The 10,667-nt window shown below is 42.5% G+C and overlaps 2 protein-coding genes across 3 annotated transcripts; both read right to left on the bottom strand.

Moving 5' to 3' along the window:
• Window positions 1-16: 16 nt before the first annotated feature.
• uevld (UEV and lactate/malate dehyrogenase domains) lies at window positions 17-4,134 on the bottom strand. Its single transcript, XM_084017001.1, has 12 exons — window positions 3,972-4,134; window positions 3,368-3,452; window positions 3,217-3,282; window positions 2,972-3,135; window positions 2,746-2,887; window positions 2,572-2,666; window positions 2,385-2,490; window positions 1,892-2,062; window positions 1,646-1,810; window positions 1,356-1,440; window positions 1,038-1,161; window positions 17-942 (listed from the first exon to the last, which is right to left on the bottom strand). Exons 1-12 carry the CDS (start codon window positions 4,011-4,013, stop codon window positions 778-780), a joined length of 1,410 nt encoding a protein of 469 aa, XP_083873127.1. The 5' UTR covers window positions 4,014-4,134; the 3' UTR covers window positions 17-777.
• A 110-nt stretch (window positions 4,135-4,244) lies between these two features.
• spty2d1 (SPT2 chromatin protein domain containing 1) lies at window positions 4,245-9,361 on the bottom strand. 2 transcript variants are annotated; one of them, XM_084016996.1, is made up of 6 exons: window positions 8,980-9,361; window positions 8,534-8,651; window positions 6,796-8,439; window positions 5,319-5,478; window positions 5,143-5,220; window positions 4,245-5,041 (listed from the first exon to the last, which is right to left on the bottom strand). In XM_084016996.1, exons 1-6 carry the CDS (start codon window positions 9,040-9,042, stop codon window positions 4,948-4,950), a joined length of 2,157 nt encoding a protein of 718 aa, XP_083873122.1. In that variant the 5' UTR covers window positions 9,043-9,361; the 3' UTR covers window positions 4,245-4,947. The 2 variants fall into 2 exon arrangements, with proteins under 2 accessions (XP_083873122.1, XP_083873123.1); XM_084016997.1 differs by having other exon boundaries at window positions 8,534-8,648.
• Window positions 9,362-10,667: the final 1,306 nt, after the last annotated feature.

Genomic DNA, 10,667 nt, shown 5'->3' with positions numbered 1-10,667 from the left:
CCCACAGAGACACATCTGGTTTCAGATATTTATTGCACACCCACAAAATCTTGTAGTATTCCTGTACATGTTTTAGGTTCTAGTATTTTACACAAAGTAACCGAAAGAGCAAAGGCAATTTAAATATAACGGCATTTGAAAAGGATATTGCTTTAAATATGGAAACGGCAAATAAGGCCATTAAAATATACGAGCTCTACCAGCACCTGAATATAATAAACATGCCACGCATTTTATCTGCCAGTACCCTGATTTTCTCCAAAGGAATCAAGTAAGGAAAATGTGAATACAAAATTAACTACATTATCTTTGGTAAAAGTTATTTCGGCCAAATTCAACTTACTGACAAAAATCTATTGTTCAAAAATATAAGCATCGATATTCTTTAGATGCTTTGCATAGAATTTCATGGCTTTCCAAAAACATCATGGTGCATTCAAGTGACATGTTCCAAATTTTGTATTAGACACGGAGAGTAACCTCTCATTCCTGGTAAGTTTAAACACATAAATGTTGTTAAACATTACGTTTTTTAACCCACATAATACACAGTATCCAACGAGAATATAGAAACCAATCTTATGATTAAACTATACATTAATAAGACAGAAATGCCATCCATAACTTCAAAATCCCAGTGTAAGTAGCTGAAACTGAAACTACATTCAACTTCAGCACGAGTCCATCTGCTTTTGAGTGACTGTTGAACAGTCAACAAGCAGCAGCTTTCTCCCAAACTGGCCAGTTAAACCAAAACTGGGACTACAATCACATCCTTCATATCTTAAGCTGACTCACGAGGTTAGAAAGGGAGGCGACACTTTCCCTCAGTTTGGAGTCCTCTTCCTGTCCCACTGACAGTCCGGCCAAGCGCGTGGAACCATTTGATCCCATGATGCACGGCAAACTGAGAAACACCTCCGCTCCTATGCCACCCCAGCCCTAAAACACACGGAGAACGCAGATGAACCTGTGACATCTTCTATCATCAAATATCAATATCAACTTCATAATGAGGTGTGAGACACTGGTTCTACCTGAGCCAGGGTGGAGACGGAGTGGGTCTTCATCTTATCCGTCAGGATGCTGTTGGTGATGTCGGCGATGGACAGACCTACTGACCACGACCGCTGGCCTCGATTCTTCATCATCTCAAACCCTCTACAAGGAAAGACAAAATGGCACTTTTTAACCCCCATCATAAATTGGTAATGCATGATCAGGGAGAGTTACCTGCATTGTTACATTTTATAATCCCATGCCTCGTTCAACAACAAATGTATCCACAATAACAGATACAGTTGACAAAACATTCTAAATCCTTCACTTGAGGTCGTGCTATTTCATGCCAGTACCTGTCCAACAGTGGTTTGGTAGAGCTGGATCCTGTTGCGATCGCTGGCTGTGCTGAGTTCAGCCCCGTATTACTCATCACAGCAACTGCAAGACAAAAACACCGACAAGCTCAGTCATGTGTGTCATTTCTTAAAGGGCCTTGTCTCCAAAATAGAAAGAAGTAGAGCGGGATTCGTGGTTATAACAATACAAACAACAAACAAAAGGCAGCTGATTCAAACAATGACATTTATGTAATGTCAATTAATGCAGGCCTTCATGGAGCTATTATGATTCCTTTCTGGCTCACCTTTGTTGTCTGACAGTTCTCCTATGACCCAGGCTTGTTTGTGAGTGTTCAGGTTAATATCCAGGATGTGACTGAGTCGCTCCGAGTCCAGGTTACACCCTGCACCGATCACCCGCGTCGGAGGCAGACAACTCTGCCTCCAGGCTACATGGGTCATGACGTCCACTGGAATTCGACGAAAAATACAAGTTGAAGATACATAAATGTGGTCGTGAGCATGGCGGCCTGTTTTTCTGCAACACCGACCTGGTTGTGAAGCGATGAGCATGACTGCGTTGGGGCTGAGACGTGCCAGATTTGGGATGATTCCTCTGTACAAGTCCACGTTAGTCTGCACCACGCTCACGTACGACTGCTCGCTGCTCCACGCATTCGCGGTCACCACGACGACCCTGGAGCCCGCAGAGGCCGACATGTCTAAGGAAAGGAGAATAACAGCACACCTTGTAGAGAAATAGCTTAAAATCATTGTTGTTTCCATCTACAAACACGGCGTTAACTCTCCATCTCAGATGAGTGCACTGTTTTGTGTTATCTCTCTGACGGGTCAAAGTTCAGGCGGAGCTACAGAACAGCATCTGGTTGGGATTCAACAAGTGCTTGCAGTCACAGAGGTGAGTCATCAAGGACAGGTCTCCCTGAACACAATGCCAGGCTGCTGCCTTCGGAACAAGCCGGCTGCAGCGATGACTCAGCCCGGAGGCACTTCTAACATTACAATGCAGAAAGTGGCGTATACCTCTGGACACCTCAACCTTGGGCAGACGGAATATCTCCACATCGGTGCTGCCGCCCTTGGTGGAACTTTCACTGACGTCAATGAAAACAAGTTTGTCCACTACACACTGGAAGAAAAAGAGAAATCACCGTCAGCATTATATTTTGATTTTAATCCAAGACGGTAAACTAAAATTACTGAAATATACCTTTGATAAAATGCTCATCACCGACGCCATTCCCAAATCTCCTCCCCCGATAACCGAGACTTTATTAATCAGTTGATCATGAGGTCTGTTTCCACCTGAAATAGACACGAGTAAAGCTTACACACGTATCTGATTTATCTCATCAACAGCAACGTTGCATATCGAATGAAGCACCTTCATTGATCTGCAGATTAGAAACAAAAGCCAGGAGCTCATGCGGGTCTTTATTCTCTCCTGTGTTCTTTGCGGACAGGGGAGGATCCTCCTCAAATTTGGCAATCATCTCGGTCAGAAGACCCACCACAGACGACTTGGGCTGTTAGAGAGCAAAGAACAGACTGAAACCTCACAACATCTTCCACGCAATTTTACATTTCGTCCAGGAAGTATAAAATCTCACATAATCCCAGTTGTGCAGCCCCGGCAGGTGGATGCGTCCTCCTCCGTCCACATGCTTGCCCTCTCGGATGACCATGGTAGCCGTCGGCCTCAGGAGGCATATGGGAGGAGTGAAGGGGAAGGAGTCCATCAACCACAGCTGAACAGGGAAGTTGTAGGAGCGGCCTTGAGATAGAGATGCTGGCATCAGTACCGTAAAAAAAGACTTCACAGGGGACATGAAAGCCTCTTTGTCCCAGACCTTACCTCCATACTGGACAGGGATGATACCAATCAATTTCAAAAGATCTTTCTGGGTGCCGTCACTAAATGCTGAAATTGACAACAGGAGCAAGTAAGTTATCAGCAAGAAACAGGTGTGATATATGTTGTCTGCCCCCCCATTAAAAAAACTCACTGTATGTGCCTGTGGATGGTTTCATCCCAGGGTAGATTCGAGAGATCTTCTGCAGCTCGTCAACAGCAACATCGTGGAATTTGTACTAATATTCAGGAGTAAAAAGACGTGCAAATACCGAATATGAATGTCTGTATTTGTGTTTATGTGTCATAACTATTTTGTATTCCCTGTCAGGATGGTTTAGTTTGTTATCGTGAACAGTGGAAGTGGAAAAACTAAACCATCAAGTCATTCAAGGCTCAGTGACGTCATACAACCACACGTTTGAGGGATTCATGAGATCATCCGGGTATGTTGTTTTACAGCAGTTTTCAATGGATAACGTTATTCTTTTTGACAAATACGCAACTTTATGAAAAACTAAGGGGGCAGTGATTTTTTCTTTTTTCATGACTGACCATCACATGATTAGTTCAGATAATGAGAACTACTAGTTCGTCTTCGCTCGTCGTTGAGTCATCGCTCCGTAAAGTTGAGCTGGTTCAGCCAGTCGGTGTATATGGGTTAGCGTTAGCCTGTTATGCTAGCCGGCATCGATACGTTAAAAACGGTTGTGAATATTAAAACGCGTTTCAAAGCCGGCGATGAGTAGATAACCAACCTTGGACAGGATCCGCTGGATTTTCTCTGAACGGAGGTCCATCTATTGACGTACAAGAACAAAAAATCACGCCTTTCTGTTTTTTTTTTTATCCTCTTGGCGGCTGACTTCCAACTTTAGCTGTAAAAGTAAACTTCCGCAAACTTTGTGTAGCTAAGCGAAACGATAGTACCTGCCCACGTTTACGTCATCTACGGCAAGCCAGAAGGGAAGAAAAGACACCTACACACGGTAGTAACGCTGTCGTCACGGATGCATTGCTCACACATTCTATGGCTACAACATATTAACTCATTGACAAAATGAATAACTTAAAAAAAAAACTATATTCCACAAATGTCATAGCATTAACCAAAACAAAGATTAGTTCTAATGGCATTGTAGTAATAATACACCCAAATACTGCATATTCTACTGAAAAACAGAGACAAATTAAATAAAACCCCTTAAGCAATCATTTATCTCAACTCCCTTTAAAAGAGAAACACACAACATATCCAACTTCTCTGCATATTCAATTGACTTTACAATCAATGTTTGTCTGGAAAAATATGCAACAACTGCTGAAAAATAGCATTTCTTATCATTAACTTATATTTTCATGTCATTGTTAGTCTAAAAAGAAATCACACTCTTTCGTATGTATAGTGTCGGTTCCTGTGGGGAAACCCAGATCGCTGCACTCAGTGCGGGAAATAAATAACAGGGAAAAGATGACTATAACAGACTATAATCACAGACTGGTGCCTGAATGATCTGTGCATATTTTGTCTTTGACAAACATTCTTCTCTTTTCGTCTGGAGCCAATGCCACGTGTCACTCTGCTTTATTGTTTTATCCCAACAGAGGGAGAGGAAGCCACAGAGGCTAACGTTGGACACAGTCACTGGTCTTCGTGGCAGACACCCTGTCCCACCTTTCAGGCGACACGGGATTGTTTTGGGAATTTTTTTGTCCATCAACCACAAAGATGCTTCAGTTCTTTTTTCTCCTCTTGGCCATTTGCCTTTCCAGGTCCTCTTGATCTCTTCTCTCCTCCTCCTGATCTTCCTGTACAGCCATTTTCAGACTAAAAGTAGCAAAAGACAGGAAGAAATAGCATCATAAAAAAGGGGTAGAATATTCTGTACTCTGTATTAAAAAGTGCATTTGTATAATTAGGGATTTTACCTCCTAGCCTCCTCTTTTTGCATATCTTTCCAGCTGCTCTCCATGAATTTAAGTGCATAGTCGCTCTCATCCCTGTATCTGAGGAGGTTAAAATAAGAGCAAAGAAGACATTTTCATAAAGAATTCACAATATCGTGAAATTACTCGTAACAGGAATATAAGAGGACAACACTTACTTGCGTCGGTCGTAGCCGAAGATTTCTTTAATGTGCCTGGAAATGTCGTCTGGCTCGCCATCTCCTTCATCAATAAAATCGTCCATTTCTGAGTCATACTCATCTTCCTCATCCTCGTATTGCCTCTTGTATGCAGAGGTGATGGGCGGCAACATTGTACCTGGATGATAAATCCAGACATCAATTTTCAATACTGGTATTGGCTTTTGCTCCACAGGGATGTAAACATACTGTGTGAAGTGAACTGTCTGAGCTGCAGGTAAGAAATGTTAAAACCTACAAGCTTGTGATTTTAGAATTATCAAGTTCACCATTTCATGATACAGGGCTCACGACGTTGACATTATGTTGCTGCGTTGGTGTTGGAAAGATGGTCGTTCTCTGACCCAGGAATAATGACAAAAGGCTGCCGAGTGCTGCTGACACACTTCATTCAGTTCAGCAAACAAACCCTTTGCCCCGTATTACGGATTGTGTTGTTTCAGGCTGTTTGCAAAAACGTCATTGGCTGTTTGTTTTATTGAACTACATCAAAACATCCATTGTTTCACCACGTTCATTGAAATGTTTTGCATATGGGTGTGTTATGTGCTGAAACGTACTGCTTAATCTCATCACCGTGTATAGTGCATGTAATGTTGCACTACGTACGCTGTGCATGAGCTGTGAATACATATGGAAATATGTCATTCTAAACGTGTATATCGTTTGTATTAATGCAGTCATTAGATTCTAATTATTGAATTTAACATAAAACAGCTAACTTCAAGAATTCCAATGTGACTATAATAAAACATGCTGCTATGGGAGTATGACAAGCAGAGAGTGAAGGTGATATCAGAGACTAACTAGGTGTGAATTTCCTAAAAAGAAATTTGCTGTGCCCAACAACGCGCTTCAATGAGACACTAAACTTACAGGCTCTCCTTTATGTTGCTGTGGTTACGAACATGAAACCAATATGAATCACTGCAGAGTTTCTGGTTGTCTAAACCACACTTTACACCGTTTTGCTCCTTTGATAACCTTGCTCATGGTGAAAATGCATTGTTTTACTCTCGCTCCACCTAAATCAGCAAACAACGTGCACACTTAAGATCCATGTATCAGAGAAGTGCTCTCTTTGATTAAAAGGCACACTTTCCTCAGGTTTTACCCCACATTTTGCACTGCTTTGATTTGATTTTAACCCATTTGGTAAAACACGTTTGCTTAATCAGACTTTGACTTTATTTCACTTGCATGCTTACTACGTTAAATGTAATTTTAGTTTCAGCGATAATACTGTTAATGTCCCTTTTATACCCGTTAGTAGCCTTTTCTTGAAAATCTTTGGCAAACATTATTGAACTGTGCCATTTGACTTAATGTCACTACTACTGAAATATGTACACAGAAATTACATTATTTATATTATTAAACAATAACCAAGTCCAGTTCGCCTGTAATACCACACATTATTGACTCTGATTCCTACCTGGTGGTCTGTTCATCATAGGTCTCTGTGGCATTCCTGGTCTGGGTGGCATTCCTGGTCTCTGTTGCATTCCTGGTCTCTGTTGCATGCCCGGTCTGGGTGGCATTCCAGGTCTCTGTGGCATTCCTGGTCTCTGTGGCATGCCAGGCCGAGGAGGGACTCCTGGTCTGGGTCCACCATAATTCTTAGATGAAATTGTCTCTGACACCACAGTGCACTTTGGTCTTCCAGGTCCTGATCCAATGCCGCCAGACAGTCGTCCAGGTACGGGTCCTTCACTACCAGGCCGACCAGGTCTTATCCCTGGAGGTCGGGATCCATCACCTCTAGGCTGACCCTGTAGACTACTCCCACCAGGCCGTGCCTGTGGGACACCACCAGCTCTTGCCTGCAGTGTGCCTCCAGGTCTTGACTGAGGTTGGCTCCCTGCCTTAGGAGGGCCGCCTGATGAAGGTCTCATCACTGAATTACCACTTGATTTAACAGCAGAATTCATTCCAGGCCTCTGTGGTTCTCCCTTTCCAGACCTGTTGCCTCCAACTATAGGTCCCTGCTTCAATGAGCTGCCCTGACTGGGCCTGGTCTGTTGGGAGCCACCATGTTGAGGTCTTTGGCCTGTTGCAGCTGTGCCAGGAGCCCTGGCCCCAGGAATAACTGGGGCTCTTGATGAGCTTTCTCTTTTTAAGTTAAGGTCACTTGACGGGTTGGATTTGTGGCTGGATGAGGGCTTGAGACCCCCTTGTTTGGCTGAAACCTGAGATGATGTAGCTTTCAAAGGAACTTTACTATTTATGGCACCAGATGAACTAGAAAATCCTGTCTTGGATCGGTCTCTATTGCTGAGAGATATCTTGGGTCTATCCCTTTCTCTGTCACCAAGAATGGGCTTAGAAGAAGAGTTGCATTTATCACTAGTCGATGTTGGATGCAACCTCTTCCCTGACCCACTGGGAAGACTTGGCTTTTCTGATGATGTCTTTTGCGGTTTGCAGTTCTTCTGCTCCTTCTCAAAATTGTTTTTTCTCATTGAACTAGAGCTGGACTGAGACCTGCTGTCTTTTTCCCTGTCTGCCTTTGAGTCTCTTTCTTTGATTGGTTTCTTAGCCCTGCGCTCCAACTCCTGTTCTCTGATCTCGTCAGCTGTTCGAAGTCTTCCATCTTTTTTCACTGCCTTGGCTTTTATCTCAACTGGTTCAAATTGCTTCTTCTCTGCTAATTTGAGTAAATCTGCAAAGTTCATGCCAGGCGTAGCAGGCTTGGGTGGACCACTAGATTTTTTAGAGGAGGGCTTGCTGCTGCTGCTGCTGCTGCTGCTACTACCATTCCCACTAAAACCTGTGGTTTTCCCCGGTCTTCGCGGTTCGGGATCCGGCTCCGACTCTGAATCCGTCTGTTCATATTCATAATTATCCTCATCATCCTCTGGATCAATCGAGTCATTCCTAAATCCTTCCTCATTCATCGACCTTTCTTGCTGCATTTCTAGTTTTGTTCTCCTCTTCTTGGGAAGCTCTACCACTGGGATGCCATTGTAACCTCTGAAATTGTCCTTAGTTCTGGAAGCCATGGCCCGCGCTTTACGGTCAGACTTCATCTCAACCCTCTTCGCTAGTAGTTCCTCCTTCTTTTTCTTCATTATAATTTCTGGGGGGGGGAAATGATATGCATAATAAAGTAATCAATGGTGATACACATTGTGTATATGACTATCAAACCATGTTATCTATCTTAATCTTACCTTTCTTTTTGGTATCACAGACTTGTTTCTTTAGAAGCGCCTTCACAGCGGTGGGATTCACACCTTTGGACCTCGGATCCTTTTTGGGTGGACCAGCTTGTAAGCTGTACCTCCTCTGCTGCAGAAGGGACACATAATACATGCTAATTTACAGTATACAGCACAGCAGATACACGTGTGTCTTTACTATGTGCATTGCTCAAACGCCTTAGTTATTCATCCGATATGTTGGCCTATGATCATTGATTGATGAAATTAAATCGTGACAGGCACACAGGGTTGTCTGCCTAGCACGCATAGTCAATCACGAGGGTGAAAGTTAGCTGCTAGCTACATTATCAGATCCTCTCTGACAGATGAGCTGGCACTTGTGTGCTCAAAGGATTGGCCACAAATCGTGTTTGCTGTTTTGCCAGAGTAAACGCTATTGACAGTATTCAACTTACCTGTACACTGCTGAGGCCCTGATTCTGTGAGGCGAGATCTAATATATTGTCGAAATCCATCATATCGGTCGCAGATGATGCAAACTGGCGTTTTGAAATGAATTAAGATTCACCCAGTGAGTGCTAACGCTACCGTTAGCGTTTAGCTTACAAAGCAGATCAATTGGTCCGGGATTCAGCGATACCAAACGGCACTTAAATGGCTATAAGGAAAACACCCAATCAAACACGGTCCATGGGAAGGAAAGCGGGGTATCAGACAGTTAATGCTACTTTATGTCAGCGGTTTACGTTAGCATATGCTAGCGAAGTTAGCATTAGCTAACCGTACGTTTACTGACGTTAGCCAACCAAGAAGCCCGAAAGACGAACTTTTTTTTACCGATACAACACACCAAACTAAGGCCTGATCCATCAATATATCAATACGACTAAAGTCTGTTGAGAGAAAACCCCTAAAAACTCTGCCATAGTGTCGAGGCGAGTCTTGGTAGAGACTAACGTAACGTACAACGGAAAAGACAAGAATTAAAGGGTCCAAAGAGTACTCAAAGGAAGTGAGAGGATTCACTTGTGCGTGTTTCCGTCTTTGCGAGATTACAAAGAGTCAGCAAATAGATCAATTTTTTTAATGTTTTAGGTTGGGTTGAAAATATGTTGCTTAGCAGAACAATACATACAAACAGCCTACCATGAGATACACAATATCTATTTATATTTATTAGAACAAAACGATTTATTTTTCAAGTGTAACCTATTCGTTTTTAATCTGATAAATTACAGATTGTTGATATTAGCGTCGAAATCAGGATTTTGACACAACAGATAATACTGTAAATTAACTGGTTTAAGTGGCGTTTAAATGCTTACATTTCATATGTGCAGGCTCGAGATGAAGACTCATAATGCAACGGTGACATTTGACGTCGTATCTCGTGTAAATTAATAGGGGGGAGGGAGAGAAAGGTAGGAACGGTTCGGCGAAGAGGAGTTTGGACAAAAAAGAAATGTTATTGTATCTTCTGCGCTAAAAAAAATGTACGATGCATTTGACACGTGGCAAACAAACAAAATGCGCTCTGACAAATAATGATAGCCTATTCAAATAGTGGGGTAATGTTTAGCAAATTATGTCTAGTATTTCATTTTTTTTTTTGGCTGGTTCTATGTGTCTTTTACGCAATGTCCGTCCTAAAATAACTTTGACACTTGTAGACCACACGATGTCGCTAACATTGCTGGTATACTTCATCAGAGCAACACTTTGGCAAAATACCTGATATGGCCTATTAGTCTGAGGCAATTAACAAAATAGCCATACCACAACTAGCCTACATGGTTTCCAAGATGTCAAGTCTTTTTAGGTTCGATGTTTTGTCATTGTGCAATTTACAAACCTACATTTGCTACATAAGAAAAATACACACTTACAACCCCAAACCAACTATATTATGGAGAATGCATTTCGGGATCTGACTATCTGAGAAAAGAAGCTGCTTTAAAGGCTGATGGTACGGCTGCTGATACATCGATGTCTCTTGCCAGCAGGCTGTGGGTGGGCTGGGTTTGGTCTTTTAATATCCTTTGGGCTCTCTATAGGCTCCACACTGGTTGTATTTACTGAGATATTTTACTGAAGTAAGAGTAGCGCTAAAATAATGTGCAGTACCAAATAAAAAAATACAAAT

The sequence above is a fragment of the Eutrigla gurnardus genome, assembly GCF_963514095.1.
Source record: "Eutrigla gurnardus genome assembly, chromosome: 9".
Classification (NCBI taxonomy): Eukaryota; Metazoa; Chordata; class Actinopteri; order Perciformes; family Triglidae; genus Eutrigla; species Eutrigla gurnardus.
This window is presented reverse-complemented; position numbering and strand designations above follow the sequence as displayed.